The sequence below is a fragment of the Cryptomeria japonica genome, chromosome 1 (genome assembly GCF_030272615.1).
Source record: "Cryptomeria japonica chromosome 1, Sugi_1.0, whole genome shotgun sequence".
Taxonomy (NCBI): Eukaryota; Viridiplantae; Streptophyta; class Pinopsida; order Cupressales; family Cupressaceae; genus Cryptomeria; species Cryptomeria japonica.
This window is the reverse complement of record NC_081405.1, coordinates 545,758,919-545,780,063: the sequence shown is the minus strand read 5'-3', so window position 1 is coordinate 545,780,063 and position 21,145 is coordinate 545,758,919. Positions and strand designations below refer to the sequence as shown.

The 21,145-nt window shown below is 35.1% G+C and overlaps 1 protein-coding gene across 1 annotated transcript; it reads right to left on the bottom strand.

The window, feature by feature from the left end:
- Positions 1-18,568: 18,568 nt before the first annotated feature.
- Positions 18,569-20,311, bottom strand: LOC131875477 (putative disease resistance protein At4g19050). The gene is made up of 2 exons (XM_059219850.1): positions 19,244-20,311; positions 18,569-19,153 (listed from the first exon to the last, which is right to left on the bottom strand). Exons 1-2 carry the CDS (start codon positions 20,261-20,263, stop codon positions 18,686-18,688), a joined length of 1,488 nt encoding a protein of 495 aa, XP_059075833.1. The 5' UTR covers positions 20,264-20,311; the 3' UTR covers positions 18,569-18,685.
- Between the last annotated feature and the right edge of the window lie 834 nt (positions 20,312-21,145).

The following is a 21,145-nucleotide window of genomic DNA, read 5'->3' as shown; positions in this document are numbered from 1 at the left end:
GAACCCCCTCCATGCACAATGGGTTCTTCCTCTTTGCTCCATTCTAATTCACTCATTCCCATCATATCAAGTCCATCGCATAATGGACTCGCGTCTTCTTCCCAAAGCAAAGAGCATCCTATGGGTCAACATGTTTATAAAGGTAAAGGGGTAGACCTTCTCAAGAAAGAACTCCTTCATGTTAAAGAAAATATTAATGGTCATGGCCTTAGTGAAATTCCTCAAGACATTGGTATCCCTACAAATTCAAAATCCAAACATATGCCTTCCCCTTCATCCCTTCCATCTATTTTAGGTCCATATATCCCTTCGTCCTCTATGCAAGGTCAAAAAAGGCACACATCTTTGAGAAATTTCCATCCATCCAAATGACCTTCATATCATTTCTACCCATCCATACATCCCTTTCCCCCTGCAAGAAATTTGGATGCCTTACCCCTCCAAGAAATGTGGATGCCTTACCCCTCCAAGAAATGTGGATGCCATGCATAAAATTCATAAGTCCAACAATCTATATGTATTCAAGGATCAACATGTCCAATCTAATAGACATGTCTGAGGAAAGAAAAGTATGATCCAAAAATAAAAAGAAATATCCAAAAGGCCACAAAGGCCCATTGCTCAAAAATGCAAGTCAAAATCTATATGGGTTCCTAAATCACTTGTGCAAGCAATGCATTCCAAGGAACTACAAAAGTATGAAAAATAAAAAACAATGTAGATTCCCAAGAAGCTCCTTGAAGAACAAAAATCTGAAGAAAAATCCAAATTGGCATCGAAAATTTCTATTCCTCCATCCAAACCTTCAAAACCTATTCCTCCAAAATCTCCTTCATCCATTTTGGGTCCTTATGTCCTAAAATCCCTGGCTATTCTTCCATTTAAATCTCGATATCCCAAATCCGCTTTTCCTCTATCAGTCCACCATCCCTCAAGGTGTGTGCCAATGTTGATCTTGCCAATAATTTCCATCCCCTCAATCCCAATTCTTCTGATACCCTATCCATTATCCAACACCTCTTTTCCATCCTTTCATCCATCCTATCCAATCCTTGGCCTAAATCCTTAGTTCCATCTCATTTCCATGTCCTTATCCCGCCAATGTCTTTGAGTATGCTTTTAATAGTCATGATCCATATTTCAAGGCTCTTATCCAAACAACAAGATGCTTGAGTCCTTCTTCCATCCCCTATCATGTTTCCATTTTCTTCCAAAAAGCCAAAAATACAAGAAAAACCAAAGCAAAAAAGTAAAAATTAAAAAAGAGAACGAAAAAGAGAAAAAAAAAAGTGAAAAAAAAAAGTAAAGAAAAATAATTCATCCTCTAGCGAAAACCTGGAAAATAGGTGCCTCGGGAAATTACCATGATGAAAACCTAACAAACAAGCATCATGTGTAATATATGAACTTCTTGCATACCATACTTCAGGGCAAGTTTCATTTACACTATCCTATCATATCCTATCGTACCCATGTCATGTCCTCTTACCCTTCATTATCCTAATTATCCTATCTTATCCCTATCATACTCCTCCATTATCCTATCATCCCTCATATCCATAGTCCCTTTTCCACCTTTTATCTTGACAAGGATGAGGATCTTCATGAATATCATGCATCCTATTTAGTTTCACAGCTTTCAGTCTATCACAACTTTTGGTCTTTATCATTTGCTTATTACAACCTTTCGTCCATATTCCTTGTCTTATTGCAACCTTTTGTACCTATCCATTAGCCTATCACAACCTTCAATCCATGTCCCTTATCTGTCTTTGATCTTGCTTGTCCTATCCATATCCTATCACCGTCCATACTCTCTTTTTCGTCCCTTGATCTTGATCTGACATAAGGACATAAAATGCAAAACATGGTTTCAAAAACCTCTTGCCATGTTCCTCGGGACATGCCATTGCTTTACATTGTCATATCTAGTCCTTTATCCCATTCCATGATAGCCCTTGGAAATTGAATTCGCTTTGTCTCCATAATAAGTGGCCTTTGTCTTTCCTCTATCCACCAACCTTACAACAAGCCTATTTATCCATTTTGGCATATCCCTTTCCTTGCTAGACACTGGGGGCAAAATTATTAAAAAATAAAAACAAATTACAAAACTATCTTGAAAAAATCCAAAAAAATTGTAAAAATATCTTGAAATAACACAAAAAAAATTGTAGAATGTCCTGAAAAAAGCACAAAAAAATTAAAAACTCAAAAAAACCCTAAAAATTGGAAAACATAAAAAATCCAAAAACAATCGCTTTTTTTTTCATTTCGCCAATAAATTGTCCCTCTTGTACATAGACGGACATTTTAGCAGGCGTCAAATAGAAACACAATAAACATTGTGCTTACAATGAATCAGGCATCAATAGATGAACTGTTCAATCAACCAAGCTTTCAAACTGGTCCATTTTTCGTATCAATCAAAACAACATCAACATTATCAGTCCTTTGTCAACCATTATCATGGGTCTTATACAGGGTGTGGTATACTCGAAACCAGACTGTGTCCTGTCTTAGACGAGGTACTGCATTCCCTAAAACCAGACCACATGATCATCTTTCTATCCAAAACACTATCAATTTGGCAATGAAGATCAAAATGTTTGTTTGTCTTGTTTGAATTTGTGATTCTTATCTTTCCTTGATTTATCTTTGATCATGTTCCTATGTTGCTCGATGATGTCACTGAGTGATTTAGAGTGACCGGTATGGCTCATGGTCTTTCTCATTTTTCATTTTATGTTTGTGGAGTGTTTCAAGCATTCTGGGGCATGCATGTCTTGGGTGTCTCTGACAAGTACGTTCACTTTGTGAACGTCGTACATACCTCGACCCTTAACACACGTAATGTCTTAGCCTATTTTTGACTCATTCCTTGTTTACAATGTGTTTGTTTTATGCAAAAGGATTGCATTATCACCCTGGCCTTCATTGCCATGGTGTGTTGCATCCATTTTGCCATATTAAATAAAGGCTCTCATCTAAATTTGTTCATTTGTGAAAGCAAGTTTTTCTTCACCACTAACTATTCTTCGTCTAATTTTTGCTTACTAACATTTCTTCCATAAGCTCTTGAAGTCATCTTGGTCTAGTCCTGACATTCTTTTTGACAAATTGGCCTCTTTTCTGGATTTTTCCAACCAATTCCTCAAGGGGGCATACATATATCCTAATTGTTGTTTGGGGCATATCTCTTGATTGTTCTTTGAAACAATGCTCAAAATCACATTGTCTCAAAGAGGGGCAAAATGTAGGCATTTAAAAATGGTCAATGCTTGCGGTGCCATACTCTAACATGTCTGCGTGACCTTATTTTAGGGTTTTCCCATCTTATTGACATTTCTTCTATGTCGTGCACTTGATCTTTATCATTTGTCGACATCTTGTCATTCTTCAACATTTATTCCCTCTTCGATTGTGTTTCTAGCATTTTCAATTAGGTCTTGTCAACATCATTTGCAACTTGCAAGATTTGGTCGTGATCAATCTTATCATGTCAATTGGACATCCTCAATCCTAATTGATGTCGAATTAGGGCTTTGTCCTCGATCTTTATCATTTTCAATCATCTTTGATCAATTATCATCATTTTCGATCCTTTTGGGTCTCTTTCAATCGTCAAATTTTGATCCCTTGTCAATTTGCGACCAGTTTGTCATTGGTCTTTTGTCATTCGACCTTTATCAAGTCAAAAATTTTATCAATCTTCGATCGATTTGTCATTGATCTCAACCAATCATCATTTATCATCAATTTGGACCAATTAGTCATTGGCCCTTGTCAATTGGCGCCTATCAATTTTATCCTTGGTCAATTATTGATCAATTTGTCATTGATCCTTGTCAACCAATGTCAACACTTTATCAATTATCAATTCTCATCATTTAACCATGATCGAATTAATCTTATATCAATTGCATCAATCATTCCAATCTTGTCATGACCTAATCAATATCCTTTCATCTCTAATTTTCTCCTAGGGTTTTATGATTTATTCATCTAATCCTATTCATCATTTCCATTTTAGGTTAAATAAATTTATTTATTTAATCCTAAGTCTCCTCTTGTCACAATTAAATATTGATTTAATTGGCTAATTATTCCCCCCTTTGTGAATTAATTAGTGAATGACAATTTATTAATTAATTTCACCTTTTTTCCTAATTTCCTAATTTTCCCTCATTTACTAATTTCCTAATTTCTAATTCATTTTTTTCACCTATTTTCCTAATTTTCCAATTCTAATTTCCAACTAATTTGTCCCTCTCTAGTTGTCCCTATTTTCGTGCTTCGCTTGTCATAGAGTGGAGGCATGAATTTCTCATGTGTCACAATGCTTGACATAGCAACGTTGCATTGCTCTTGACATAGCAACTTGTCCTCACACCTTGCATTGGAAATGTGTCATAAATCATGACATAGAAGGTGTCACAGGCTTCTCTTTTCAATCCAATTTTCCCATTTTCGAATCAAATTGCCTCTTTCATATCTTTCATGCTAATTTCATCCTCTTCAATTTGCATATAAATTGGATGCATTTCTTCAATCTTTTCAATCAACCACGTTTCTAGTATCGGGTTATTCTGTCAAAATCATCTTGCAATCTTGTTTATGCACTCATAGGTGAGATCCACAAAACAAGCTATTTGGAGGAGAAAGAAGGACAATGGGGGTCAATTGAAGGAGACATTGGTGATGGTTTTCATTTCTTTTGAATGTCTTGTTTTCAATTCTTTTATTGATTGTGATAGGAGTTACTTTCATAGCAATTAGTTTTGTGGTTGGCTAATTTTTTGTGCTTTGAATCTTATGCTCATTTTCCTACCTCAAATTTTCTGGTCAATCCGACGTGAACATGCAAAGTCTAATAATTCTATGAATCCATTTGCATGCAGGTTTTTGGTGCTAATCCATTGTTGCGTGCAGGTTTTATGTGTGGATTTGTTGTTGCATGCAAGTTTTTTGAACTAATTTGGTGTTGCATGCAGTTTTTATGTGTGGATTTGTTTTTGCATGTAGGTTTTTGGTGCTAATATGTTGTTGCATGCGGGTTTATTTAATTTGTTGTTGCATGCAAGTTTATTGAACTAATTTGTTGTTGCATGTAGGTTTTATGGATTCTAAACAATGATTCATGCAGGATTTCTTAACATGCAATAAAAATAATTCTTCACATAGCCTAATTAGGAGGTTTTAATGAACAATAATTTTTCATATAGTCTAATTAAGAGGTTTTAATGAACAATAATTCTTCATATAGTTTAATTAGGAGGTTTGAATGAATCCTACAATTCTCACATAGTCTTAATTAGGATTTGGATCAAAGAACAACAACCAATGATCCAACAACATCCAATTATCCAACAAATTCAACCAACACAACATATCCAACATTTCCAACCAATGCAGCCAATAGTCCAACATGTCCAATCAACACAACCAATGGTGCAATTTCAACAATATGCTCAACCAAACACACAATCTCAACAATTGGTTCAACCAAATGTGGAGTACCAACAACAAAATCAACCAACAAATCACTATCAACAAATACAACCAGAAATTCAAAAACCAAAGTTGCAACTCACATCAGGCCAAGTTTCAAACATGTCAAACCAACTCAACCAACTCAACCAAGTCCAAAATCAAAACATCACACCAAATCAAAGCCAAATCACCTTCATACAAGTCCAAAATCAAAAGACAACTATGTCAAAACCTCGCAAGGATTCAAGTCCAACTATAGCTACTTGAAGTTCATCTTTACAAGGCAAGTGCATATTTGTGGGTAATCAATTTGTATTGCATTTGATATATTTTTTTTCAATGCAATGTAAAACATTGAAAAATGAATTTGAAAAAGAAATTCATAGTAGAATTCACAAAGAAATCTTTTAATTATGATGATAGTTATAATGTGTCCATTTTGGTTGATATAAGCAAAGCTTTGCCTAAGTCATTAAGAAAAAATAAAGATAAATCTATGACTTGGTTATTGCTCTTGGGTCATGTCTTAACGAGCTCTTCTTATATCGGTATTACATTATATATATATATATATATATATATATATATATATATATATATATATATATATATATATATATATATATATATATATATATATATATATATTGGGGGGGGGTGTGGGGGGGGGGTGCTCAATTTCTATTGTTGCACAATTTTTTAATTTTTAAAATTTTCTATGCAATACCAATTTTTGAAAAATGAATTTGAAAAAAAAATCTATAGTAAAATTGAGAAAGAAATCTTTTAATTATGATGATAGTTATAATGCACCCATTTTGGTTGATATAAGAAAGCTTTGCCTAAGCAATTAAGTAAAAAGAAAGAGAAATATATGACTTTGTTATTGTTCTTGGGTCATGTTGTCTACTTTTTAACGAGCTCTTTTAATATGGGTATTACATTTTATAGCTTTTTTGGGGAGCTCAATTTCTAGTTTTGCAGCATTTATTTATTTATTTTTATTTTCTATGTGTAGACACCTAAAACTTGCACATCTAATTAAATGAATTTTATTTGTTTAATTATTTCTTATTCACCTATTAGTTAAACTAAGGTTTATTAATATCCCCTTTTCTTTTGTCTAGCCATTAATTAAATACAACATTTGATTAAATCCCCTTTCTTCCACTAATTGAATAAATTTTATTTATTTAATTAAATTCTCTTTCCACATTTTAATTGAATTTACATTTAATAAAAAAAATATATTGCATATAAATAAATCAAATTTATTTATAAATTCCACCCACTTGCATCTTCCTTTCCTACAAATGCAAGTTGCATTAATTTTAATTGAAATAAATAATTTTATTTTAAATAAAATTTCTATTTATCCGAGTTGCATTCTCCTACATTTTCCATTAACCTCCTAAGCATTCTTCTAGAACCCTCTAATCCCACTTAACTAGCTTAATCCTTCTATCATGTCACATCCCTAAATTTGGGGAATTCACTTCTCCAAATTTGGAAGAAAGTCTTCTAAATGCATTAAAGACTTTATTTCTTCAACAAGTTAACTTGTCGAGTTCTCCCAAATTTGTTAGGCTCTTACAAATTAGCTTCTAAAGTCTTCTAAACCATTAAAGGCTATTACAAAAGCCTTGAAGGTTTCTCCCTTCACACAAGCTAAACCTCCAAAGTCTTCAAAGATCCTTTAAGGCTCTTACAAGAAATCATCCTTTCAACACATCAACCTTAATGGCTTGTCCCCTTTGTACAAATTTGACTTTATACAAGAATTAAACCAATGGATAATAGCCTTCCTCATTGGATATTATCTTTATCCAATGAATCATCCTCTTGAGGTTAACCTTCAAAGCTTGTTAAGCATCTAATGCTTACTTAGCCTCCCCTCAACCCTTCTCATGGTGACACTTGTCAACATGAGATTGGATTGAAAAGCCTACATGGATTGATAACTTTCAATCCTAGCCCTTGTTAAGATTATTCAATCTTGGCCACCCATTTGACCAATTCCTCTATAAATAGAGCCCATTTCTTCAATCCAAGGATCCCATCTTAGTTATTTTGCTATTAAGTTATAGTTGATTTTCTTTGTGCAAGATCATCAAGGAGTTCATTTTGTCATCTCTTAAACATTTAGATCATTTTAGTTGCATTATAGCTTAGCTTTTACCATGCTAGTTTCAATTTCATGTTAGTTCCATATCATATTTCTCATTCCCATGCTAGCTTAATCTCACACTAAATCTCTCATTTTGGTAATATATCTAGTTTGACATATCATTAGATTTTCACTAAGATCTTAGTTGCATCCATTTAGATCTTAGATCATATAATATCTCTTGTTGTTTGAGTAGTCATCCCAAGATCAAGTGCTCTTCCAAGCTAAGAGCCACCTTGAATTTGAAGGATCCTTGGAGATAGAGGACAATGAGACAATTTTGAGATTTTTTTAATTAACTAACTTGTTTTGTTGGTTTTAATATCTAATGCAATGTCCCATTGGTGTGTTTGTGTTGTTTTTGTCTCTTTTGTAGGTACCACAATCTGAGCATGCACTATGCAATACCAAATTTTGAAAAATGAATTTGAAAAAGAAATCAATAGTAGAATTGACAAAGAAATCTTTTAGTTATGATGATAGTTATAATGTACCCATTTTGGTTTATATAAGAAAATCTTTGCCTAAGAAATTAAGAAAAAAAAAGAAATATATGACTTGATTATTGTTCTTGGGTCATGTTGTCTACTTTTTAACGAGCTCTTCTAATATGGTTATTACATTCTATAGATTTTTTAGGGGGTTCAATTTGTAATTTTGAAACATTTTTAAATTTATAAGTATCCCAAACCCTATAATAAACTTGAAGAAGATTTAATTGAAACAAAAAAAATGTAATTGCTTTAATGCAAGAGTAGGATTAAATAGCGATTGTATTTTTTTGTTAACTTGTAAACCAACTTCAATACATAGACAAATGTAGCTAAAAGGGTTGATTAAATAGTTGGAATTATTTAACTAACCTATCTAGGAAATGCCTATCCATTTAGCTATTGTGTCTCTTAGCTAGGAATGTATACATAATTAGGGATAATTATGCATTAAATCACTTTAAATAATATTTACATAATAATATTAAAAAATAAATAATAGATGTTACACAAATCTCACAAGGTTCTATAAATAATGAAAACTTAAATGTTTATTAAAAAAGTGTATATTAAATTAGCCCTTCTAAATTATGAAAGATTGAATTTGTAGTATATAAAACTATTCACATTTTTTATTTTAATCACCTATAAAGACGAAAGATTACCTACATAGTCAACATATGGAAAATCACATATGTTATGTAGAAAACTATAATATGCAAAATCTAGTCTTATCTAGTGGGTTATTTGTATGGATATTAAAATAAAGGAGAAAAATTAAACATCATTTTATATTCAACTAAATCATAGTCAATAATCGTGACATTCAAAATTATCTTCAATCAATTTTTGATAAAACCAACTTTTATTTTTTTGTTATAATTAACATGTTAGAGTGTAATTAATCACTATCTTGAAATGCAACACAAGTAGATGTTGCAATTGTAATTCTTGGAAGAAAAAGGAAATTGTACAATTACTAGAAGCTAAGACAAATGTTTGAAGGCAAATTTTCCATCACATGTTGTTGCATGAAGTATGTTGAGTTAGTAGCATTTAAACATTCAAACATCACCAAAAATTTAATTTTTAGAGTCACTTGTGTAAATTTTTTTTCTCTCTTACCCAATGTTTGTTCAAAGTATTGTGTAAAATGATTTCTAACTACATTTTTCACAAGTTTGTTAATTTGTAGCTGTATTTTTAGATGTTATGATTATGAGGAATGGTGAAGGAGATTGACAATGATGATATCATGGAGATTAGAGGTGAAAGAAGAATGCATGTGGGGACTTCAGCCCATTACTTAAGAGTTTTGGGAGGTCAAGTTTAAATGCACACTATACAAGCACCTTTTGAGAAGGTGCAAGATACGAAATTGTGTTTTATACTAATTTCTTGATTTAATTAGAGTGATTTCATTCATTCTTTCAATAAATACATATAGTTGATACTTTGGTTCCATACAATAATGTTGAGCTAAAAAAATGTGACACTTGGATGTTTCACAAAGCTAGATATGTAATACCTCACATAAGTGCACAAATAGTTGTCAAAAAACCTCTACATTTTAAATCTATAGAGAATATTTAAGAAAAAATTTCAAATCTTAATTGAAAACAATTGTCCAACAGAAGTGCAACAACCAAAAATAAATAGCAAACAACATAAGGACTTCTTAAAGGGTTGAAAATGGGCTAAGCTTCCTTCTAAGCCTTTACAAAAATTTCCCTTCATGTTCCAATCACCCATATTATTTGTCTTGGTTGAGCACATGTTCTAAAGTGAGTGAATGCATGAAGTCTAGGTGTCTTGAGTGTTATGTGAACCATTTGGTGTGATTACAGGAATAGAGATGTAAGAATAGTGATGTGTTAAATTTACAACTTGATTCATTTTGGATATGTAAAGCGGAAAAATCGAACCCTAGTAGTTCTCCCCCCCCTAACTCCAAGGAGAGAGAAGGGAGGTCACTAGGGTTGATGGTTTTCACTTAGGAGAGACTTTACATTCAAAAGAGGGGTTGAAACCCACAAGATCCAATCCCACACAATGCAAGACTGGATTTTAAATGAGTTTCAAGGGTTGAGACATCAAGGATACCCTCTTTTGTAAAGAATGTAGATAGAATGATTGAACTAGGAATACATGTAAAGTAGGAAAGATTCACTTATAAATAGAGATAGGGATACGGGATGAAGCTGCGGACCTAAAATTAGCAATAAAATGTCGAGATGGTGCTGCTCTGCAAATTTGAGCGAAAGTTGACAGGACGATGGCGCCCAGAGTGCAAATGGTCCTCTGAAAAATCCGCGAAACGAAGGGGGATCTGTTCATCTCTGCACAAGGATTCCAGATCTTCAATTACAGCCGCGTACCTGCAACCTACACATAGAAAAGAGAGGACGATTGGGGGGTTAGGGATTAGGGGTTTGCCTTTAGGTCAAACCCCGGTTTTGGAATTAACCAAGAAATGAGAATGTTGTAAATGTAAATGTTTGTAATGTAAACGAGTACTGATACCTTGTTGTAAGAATGTTTGTATTCTTACATGCGAAGGTGTAATGTATGTAGTATGTTGTATGTTGTATGTGATCTCCTCTTCAATGGTTGAATCCTTGTCTTGAATGCAACACCTAGCCTTGAATGGAGACTTAGAATGCTCAATTGCTTGAAGGAATGCTTGAATGCTTGAATGTTTGAATGTTTGAATATCGCTTCCGCATCTTGCTCTTGCCTATTTCCTTCCTCCCTTTCTAGGAGAGGAAAAGTAGTTTATATACTTGTTAATTAGGGTTGAGAGACTGATTTTCTCGACCTTAGGCCGACCTAGAAACATTATTTTCCAATTTGCAAACTTAAAGACCCGATGCCCAAAAGGAGACCGGGCCCAAAATAGGGCCAGGGACCAGGGTGCTGGGCGCCCTAGTCCTAAAGGACCAGGGCACTGGGCGCCATGGTCCCACCTCCTGGGACAGCAGGGTGCAAGGAGGGATCATGCCAAGGTGCAAAAAGATGTAGTTTTTGGTGTCACAAGCAGGTTTCAGGGTCTCCATTCAGGTTCAACATTGCGCCGCCATCGTGAAGACCCAAATGCAGTCGAAATTGCAAGTGTCACAATTTTAGGACGCTACATTTAGCCCCCACTTTAGCGGGAGTATAAGCGTACGCCCATACTTCCGGTAAAGTACAAGGAAACAACATTGAAAAAAACTTTCACCACGTCAAGGAGGCAAGATACATCAAGCCCCCAGTGGACTAAGGATCTTACGACTTCGATTGACAAAGTAAAAGGGAAGATCATGAGGGAGAACCATGACTGTCAGTAGTAAGGTTCCCTCACTATGAGTCATGCAAGAAAGATATCAAAAATTTTCAAGGCAAAGCTAAATTTGTCAAGAAATTTTCAAGTATCTTGGAGAGATATGAACGGGGTGTATGCCCCCCTACGTTAAAGTGATCGCACACGCCTCATCGGGGGTGATTGCTTTAAGGTAGTGATACACATAAGAAATGAGAAGGGAAAGGAGCACGTTATCACAAGGATTTAGCCCCCAAGTGTGAGATAAGCCCAAGGATAATAGACATAAAACACAAAGCACAAGGTGACTTCGCTTTCCTCGGGGTCAGTATGTTGTTTGATAATTCATGTATATCATATGTATGTATGCATAATTGTTCTTCATTCCCCAATCAAGGAAGGTCACCTAGAAGAAGGGAACACATGTGTCTTTTGAGTCAACATGAGAGAGACCAAAAGAGATCTCAATGCTTTGCATCGTCCTCAAGTAGACAACACTAAGGACAACAAATAGAAGAATGAGAATAACACATAGAAGAAGTAACAAAAGAGATCAAGAGAGGAGGAGAGAGTCTGCTATGCTAAATGAAACTAGTCTAGCACGTCATCCACCCCCCGATCTTGCTGATCAATATTTCGGGAAGGCAGGAAACACGCTAGAGGAGGAACATCCAACACAGTAGATGGAGCTATCACAAGATCCAAACAAGGGCTATGTTCATGTTCCAAGCCACGTTGTTCTTGTCTAGGAGATAGGATAAGTGCTTTAGAAAATTCGTTAGATAAATGGTTATCAACATCAACATATTCATATTCACTATTAGAATGAAAAGAAGCAAGAGGAGTAACATTTTCATCTATATCATCATCAAGATTTATAAAAATAGGATCTTTAACTCGCACAGGATCAAGACCATCATGCACCTTATGTTTAGGAGATTTTGGCTCAATTTTTGGCTGAGGAGAAAATGGAATAATACTGGCTGAAGGTGTTTTTGGGGATTGCAAAGTTTGAGAAGCAGCTGCCTGAGCTCTAAGACGACGCTTTCGTCGACGTTCACGTGCAGAACGATTTCATCTAGTCTTAGCAGGAAGTTGAGAAGATTGAGGAGGAGGAATGTTCTCATCCTTATCACTTGGGTGTTTAGGTTGTGGTCTCTTAGGTTGAACAATAGGAGAAGAGGAAGGTCTCTTCTCTCCATAAGAGGAAGGAGGAGGAACTGCTCCATATAAAGGAGGAATATTTGGTTTAGGAAGGAAACCAAGTCCATCATGACGAGGAGGTATAGGTCTACTTTTAGGAAGTTTATTAGACATAGGCATGGTCCCATTCATAGGGATGGGTTGGGAATCTTCTTGAGGAAAGACATTAGTTTTTGTCTTTCAAAGGAAGAACTTCCTTCTCAAGAATGATAGGAATATCAAGTTTGGGTGTTCTAGGTTCACTTAGAGATAGGATCATATCTTTTTTCCACTTTTGATAAGATTTGAAAAGATGATCACTCCGCGGTGGAAGAGATTGGAATTGTTTAGGCCAAAAACAATCAATAGGAACACTAGAAGTTCTTTCAGCTGGTTTAAAGAGACTATGATTGATAGTAACAACTTCACCATTGTGAGGAAATTTCAAACACTTGTGAATAGGAGAAGCAATTGCTTTCATGGAAGATAACCAAGGATAGCCTAGCTTCACACAAAATTGTTCGGACGATGGAATAATAGCAAAGTCCACATCAAGGGATTTGTTATGGACCTTGATAGGTAATGTAATAGAACCAATTGCAGGAGAAGAAAATGCATCAAATAGTTTCACAACCACATTTGTTTTGTCATAGATCACTTGATTCAATTGCAAAGTAAAAAGAAATTCTTCAGTAATGATATTAAACATGCAAGAAGGATCAATAAGCACTCCACGGCAAGGTGTATTTTTTACTTTTGCAACTATATATAAAGGACCATCAGGTGCCCTGATAGTTTCACTAGAATCAAATGTGATGGAAGATTCTTTAGGGATTTTCTGTTGTTCCACAAAGTTAATCACATTCGGAGTCATAGACACAAGACTATCAGGTGAGAAAGAGGAATCATTAGTCTCAATCACATTAGAGGTATGAGAAGGTAATGGATCAGTAAAAATCTGAAGATTTTGGTTAGGAGGAGCTACAGATGTGTTGCCTTTATCATTCACACCAGAAATAGAGATAGTATTATTATCAATCAAATCTTGAATTTTACCCTTTAAAGCAAAACATTTTTCAGTATCATGCCCAGGATGACGATGAAATTGACAGAAAGATTTGTTATCAAAATAGGGTGAGTTAATCTTCACAGGATCTATTTGCTTTATAGGAGGAAGAGTGAGCACATTTTGTTCCAATAACTTATTCATAATACTATGCAATGATTCATTCAAAGGAGTAAACTTTCTTTCTTTCTTGAAAAACTTAGAAATAGGAGGCACACCTGATGCTGCATTCACATTGTTGTTGATGATGTTTTCATTGAATTTACTAGACTCTCTGTTCGGTTTAAACTTCCCAAATGTTGTTGACTACTATCACCCTTATCACTCGGAGCCATAGGATTTGCTTGTTCCATTTGACTCACAGTCAGTTGATAATTGTGAAGAGTTGCGCACAACTGTTGGAAAGAAGTAATCTCAGAAAATAGAAGTTTTTCTCTAATATCTTTTTGTAAATTAGAAATAAAGATTCTTTGAATATCATTGTCAAGTACTGGAAAAGAAATTTGAGCATACAAATGCTTATATCTACCAATGAAATCAGTCACTTTTTCTTTAACACCTTGTTTACAATGCATTAAATCAATCAAAGTAACTTTAGGACTTATATTGTTTTGAAATTGTTGAATAAAAGCATTGGCAAGTTGTTCGAAAGAAGTAATAGAATAAGAAGGCAACAAGCAATACCATTGTAGGGCTTTATCTCTTAATGTTCTAGTAAACAGTTTTGTAAGCAACCTTTGGTCATAAGCAAAATCGGTACATATTGTTTGAAAGGTCTTAACATGTGTTAGAGGATCACCCTTACCATTATAAAGCTCCAAATGCGGGATTTCAACATGTTTAGGGGGGATAGCTCAAAAAATGTCAAGAGAAAGTGGGCTCGCAACATCAAATGTGGGCACACTAAACTTAGATTGATTCATAGAGGCAATTTGTTGCTGTAAAGAAGAGACAGTTTGTGCAAGATTGTTAATGGTCGCTTCAGTCGAAGAGTTCATATTAGACGTGTTAGATTGTGATGGAGGTATTATGTTATTGAAAGAAGGTATTGATTGAGAGTAAGGTGGCGGGACACTATGATAGTTAGTCATAGGAGATGATTGGAAAGAAGGAACACTACAAGGAGGAATGGAAGGATTAAATGAATTGCCCCCTTGTGTCATGTTCATTTGTGGAGATATAATAGGAACACTCATTGAAGGAATGAATGAAGAAGTTGGATTGAAGGAAGGAAGAGGGTTGATTGAAGAAGAAGGATTGCCCCCATGACTGGTGATCATAGGTGGAATGTCTTGTATTGAAGTAGTCATTATGTTTGATGTAAAAGTAGGTATACTAGCAATAGGAGTTGTTAAAGGAATTGAATGATTGACTTGAGTAGGAGGTTGTGTATAACCTAAAGTTTCGGCACAACTCTTCATAGGCATCACATTTGAATCCACAATGTGTGCAATACCACGCAAAATATCAATTCCATTCTTATCACTTTGAACCATACGTTTTAGACCCTCAATTAATGAAAGAGCTTCACTATCAAGGTATTCTTGAGACATCCATTGTCGAAAATCATCAAATTGGTTATCCAATTTCGAAAGTTGTTCTACAGAAACCTCATGGAGAGCTTCTTCATCATTAAGAGGATTAGAGGAATTACCCATGTCCTCGTTAAAAAGGCCATTCAAATTAGGTTCCATCTCCTCAGTAATTAAACCTTGGAAGGACTTAATTCTAAGGCTTCGTCTAACGGGAATAGTGTAAGTAGAGCTTATTGTTGTAAAACTCATGCACTAAAGAGAGAGAGAAGATTTTGAATTTTATAGGTAGCAAATTTCAATAAAATCAGCCAATCTCCTAGATTTAAGCTGTTAAATACAATCAGGACAATCTCCCGAAATTTCGGAAAAAATGTCAGGGACCGTGGCGAACGGAGTGCACACGGTCCTCGCAACTTTTTTCAAAATTTTCAGGGATGAAAGTTATGATAATTTTAAAGCTAATCTGAAAAAATTGAGTGATTTTATGATCTGTAGATAGGCCAAATTAAAGTTGCAATCTCAAAATTGAACCCTACCAAGATTGTTGAAAAATGCAAAATTTGAATTTTGAAAAAGAGAGGGAAACCGAAATTTTGAATTTTATGATTTTAGAGGGAATACTGAAAGCAATGCAGGCTTTGAAATTTAAAAGTTGACTCAATTTCATGCAAAATTCAAATTTGAAAGCGGAAATCAAGGTTGTTGCAATTAAACACTAAATTTCAAAAGTCATAAACTGTAAAAATTTGAATAAAGCACTGAAATTTTGAATGAATGCTAACACACTTTTCAGATTTAGGACAGTAAGAAACACAATTTTGATACAAATTTCAATTTCAACAATTTTTTTGAATGATTAGAAGTCTTAATCTAAGCAATCACTAGACCAACTTTGACTTTAATTTTGAAAGTGTTAGAATTCATAAAATCAGCCAAGATTCTAGATTTTAGCAGAAAAACATAGTAAGATCTAACTCCAGAAATTTCGGAAAAAATATCGGGGACGATGGCGCTCGGGGTGCACACGGTCCTCGCAACTTTTTTCCAAATTTTCAGGGATGAAAGATATTGTGATTTTGTTGCAGAATCCAAAGTTACAGTTGATTTGGAGGTGTTTTGATCAGTGAAATTATCAGTCAAAGGTTGAATCAAGAGGGTTCTAAAAATTAGGGTTTTGACACTTAACCACTTAATTTTCAGAATTAGAGCACAAATATGAATTGACAATTTGCAATAGAAGGGTAGATCTGAAACAAGCATTAACAATTAAACATTTCACAAGCTTAATTACTAAAAAGAAAATTTTAGGGTTTTTATGCAATTAACCTCTAAAATTTGCAAAAGATCAAACATGAAAAATGTAATTAAGGAAGCAAATTTTTCAGATCTAACCATGAATAATCAGAATTAGGATGTTCACGTCGGGTTCACCAAAATGTAAAGCGGAAAAATCGAACCCTAGTAGTTCTCCCCCCCCCCCCCCCCTAACTCCAAGGAGAGAGAAGGGAGGTCACTAGGGTTGATGGTTTTCACTTAGGAGAGACTTTACATTCAAAAGAGGGGTTGAAACCCACAAGATCCAATCCCACACAATGGAAGACTGGATTTTAAATGAGTTTCAAGGGTTGAGACATCAAGGATACCCTCTTTTGTAAAGAATGTAGATAGAATGATTGAACTAGGAATACATGTAAAGTAGGAAAGATTCACTTATAAACAGAGATAGGGATACGAGATGAAGCTGTGGACCTGAAATTAACAATAAAATGTCGAGACGGTGCTGCTCTGCAAATTTGAGCGAAAGTTGACAGGACAATGGCGCCCGGAGTGCACACGGTCCTCCGAAGAATCCGCGAAATGAAGGGGGATCTGTTCGTCTCTGCACAAGGATTCCAGATCTTCAATTACAGCCGCGTACCTCCAACCTACACATAGAAAAGAGAGGACGATTGGGGGGTTAGGGATTAGGGGTTTGCCTTTAGGTCAAACCCCAGTTTTGGAATTAACCAAGAAATGAGAATGCTGTAAATGTAAATGTTTGTAATGTAAACGAGTACTGGTACCTTGTTGTAAGAATGTTTGTATTCTTACATGCGAAGGTGTAATGTATGTAGTATGTTGTATGTTGTATGTGATCTCCTCTTCAATGGTTGAATCCTTGTCTTGAATGCAACACCTAGCCTTGAATGGAGACTTAGAATGCTCAATTGCTTGAAGGAATGCTTGAATGCTTGAATGTTTGAATATCGCTTCCGCGTCTTGCTCTTGCCTATTTCCTTCCTCCCTTTCTAGGAGAGGAAAAGTAGTTTATATACTTGTCAATTAGGGTTGAGAGACTGATTTTCCCGACCTTAGGCCGACCTAGAAACATTATTTTCCAATTTGCAAACTTAAAGACCCGATGCCCAAAAGGAGACCGGGCCCAAAATAGGGCTAGGGACCAGGGCGCTGGGCGCCATGGTCCCACCTCCCGGGACAGCAGGGTGCAAGGAGGGATCATGCCAAGGTGCAAAAAGATGCAATTTTTGGTGTCACAAGCAGGTTTCGAGGTCTCCATTCAGGTTCAACGTTGCGCCGCCATCGTGAAGACCCAAATGCAGTCGAAATTGCAAGTGTCGCAATTTTAGGACGCTACAAGATAAACTATAATAGTTTCATTGATAGGATTTCTTGTTGCGTTACTTCATGACACATGCTATAAATGAGAATACCTTTCAAATTGTTATAATATTATACATTTCAATTTTCTTAAGATAGAGGAAATTAAGTAATAAAACAAAGATATCATTGTTACCTTTCTTATCAAATGTGTTTAATCCCAAATGTGCAATCCTCTTCAATATGTTATCTATCACAAATGGTTTCTATTTTTCTTTATGTTTTTTTATTGTATTAATAGGGAGATTTGGCAGTGAGCTACAATAATATTAAAGAAGGCATTTTTTGTACCTATAAATATATTCACCAATTACAAGAAATACATTAATAATAAATGAAGAAAACTCTAAAATCTCATTTCAATGATCAATTCATAATTTTTGTTATCTCAAGATAATGGCAACTAAATTTAGAGCACATTTGAAATGACATTTCTTATAGTAACTCATCTATAGTTGCATCAATGTATTCACAATAAACAATATAACTAAAAATATCGTGATTTTAAATCTCCTAGATTCTCGAGTTCAAGACAAGATGTTTGCAAGCTAAGCTTTAAAAACAAAACAATTACAAGTTAAATTTGTTTTCAAGAATGATGCAACTTCCAACTGCATAAAACATTCTTGTTCAACTTCTCAACTTAAGATTGACTTGATTCTAAAAATACTCACAATATATAACCTATCAACTAATAAATGAATTTAATTTTAAATACAAATATATAATCAAACAAATATAACAAAACACCTATATAACCTTCTTTGATAGCTACAAATAAAATAATAAATATTATCTACAAATGCTTTGTAGAAGTGTCAATAATGCCTCCACTAGTCTCTGCTCTTCTCCTCCAACGAGCAAACCTCTTTCGACTTGCACGCTTGGTACTCGTCCTTCCAAATATGAGAAGTGAAATGCATCATTTTCAGTGAACCATCTGGAACGTTTTGTGAAGACGCCTATCACTGCCCATCTACCTTCTCCAATCTCCATCGAAGACATTCCATAAGAGCCATTGTCTTTACGATGATACAACCAAATTTCTGATGAATAAATGCGTTTTATAACAAAACAGGGCATAATGGCATTGCCATTAGAGAAATGGTTATGCAGCAATTCTGGTTCGAAGAAAATATCCTGGTTAGAGAAGGAGTCAAGGACATAGAGATTCGGAGAGAGACCAGGTTGGAAGAAGTCTTCAAGTGAGGACGCATAAGCGTCCAACCGTGTGCATATTGTTATTTCTTCTGGCCATTTCTGCAAATTCCTTGCACAACAGTCAGACAATGCACAACTATATGAAGATAAATTAAAATATTTTATTCCTAGAAACTACTGTTTTATTACCTGTATCGTTTGAATGCAACTTTGAAAAGCTGATCCCTTGTTTGCTCTGAGTTCCACCCTCCTCAAATTCTCCATCTGCTCCAAACTTTCTATGCCCGGCACCTCCCAGCAGGTGTGTAGACTCAATATTTCCAATCCTCTGCAATGTTGCAAACCTTCAATCTTCTCAATTTGGTCACAATTTCTTACTTCAAACTCTCTAAGAGAAGTTAATCGTGCAAAGCTCGGAAGCTCGTCCAGCTTTGGACACCCCCATAAAAACAAACATTCAAGGTTTACTGGCAGTGCTGCGATCTCTGTTAAATGCTTGTTAGAAACAAGCCTTAACCTCTTAAAGCGGGGATAACGGTCTTCAGAAATTGAAATCCTGCACACATGTGTTTCATATAGTTCCAGCCGCTTCAGGTTGCTCAATGGAAAAGACGCTGCCCCAAAATCTACTTGGGTGATTGGGCACTCACATATTTTTATATGCTTAAGATTTGGACAACTACGAATTGAAAGGTTTGTCAAGGAGAATAAGTTTCCAAAGCATGTCGGCAAAGATTCCAGTTTGGAACAATTCTCAATCAAAAGATCTGTCAAGGAGGACAAGTTTGCAAGAGAGGTCGGCAAAGATTCCAGGCTGGGACAATTCTTAATTGAAAGATTTGTTAAGGAGGACAAATTTCCAAGAGGGCTTGGCAAAGATTCCAGGCTGGGACAATCCTCAATTGAAAAGTCAGTCAAAAAGGACAAATCTTCAAGAGAGTTTGGCAGACTTATCAACAAGTCACTCCCTATCTTCATCTTTAACAGTCTGCTTAGTTGACCGATTTTAATTGGTAGCTCCCTTAATCTCTTCACACCATGTAAATAGAGCTCTCTCAAAGACGCCTGATTTGTGATATGACGGGGCAACTTGTCCAGTTGCGTACATTCAGAAAGGCTCAAAAACTCCAGCTTTGCAATGCTTTGAAAATCATCTGACATAAGTATGAGTCTACTACACCCACGTAAATTGAGATATTGCAGGAGCATCAAGTTCTTAAAAGAAACTGATAATCTCCTCAAGTTGCTGCAATGGGTCAAATCTGTTGGAAGTGGAAAACACTCTGAGAGGGGGGGGTGAATCAGAGTGTGACAAAATTTTAACGAGTTATACTTTTATGGATCTTGACAATTTTAATTCACAGTGTGAACAGATGGCTGAGACTTAACACTTTGAAGGAGTACATTAATGCAGCATAAAGTATACCATTGAACCAACTAAAACATCTGATTCAGACCTTGTTAAAATGGTATTAAAAATATTACACAAACTTGAAACATTAAAAATACTTTCAATATTGCATTACATATATCCAACTAAACAGAGTATGAGATAAAGAGGACTAGAATATGATGTATCAGAGCATACACTAGTAAACAGAATGAAACACGACAATGCAACATAACACAATATTTTGCATGAGTGGAAAACCCTCTTGGGGTAGAAAAACCACTCGGAAGATCCCTTATATTAATTCAAAAAGAGCACCAACTCAGTTCACATGTTTTAGAAACCACAAGGCCTCAAGGAGCACCAACCCCTCTTCTTATCAATGTATATTTCAACTCGAGCTACAACCACTGGTGATTTTATGCATGCACTTTATTCTTGCAGTCACAAAACCATCGGGGATTGGAGCGAAAATATTTTTATCAGTCTGTACATATGAAAATTTTGCAATAATATTCTTCAACACTATCCAATCTCTGAAAATATAGTTTCAAATCAATAAAATCTCATATACTCTGAACAGTATGATTTCAAATCAACAAACCCTGAACAATACGATTTCAAATCAAATAAAACCTCAAATACTCTGTACTGTATGACTTCAAATCAATAAACACTGAATAATATGGTTTCAATTCAAT

Coding starts and splice junctions, on each gene's coding strand:
- LOC131875477 (XM_059219850.1), bottom strand. CDS start 20,263: ATGCTCCTGCAATATCTCAATTTACGTGGGTGTAGTAGACTCATACTT. Junction 19,154..19,243: donor GTTGCATTCAAACGATACAG/GTAATAAAACAG, acceptor AGGAATTTGCAG/AAATGGCCAGAAGAAATAAC.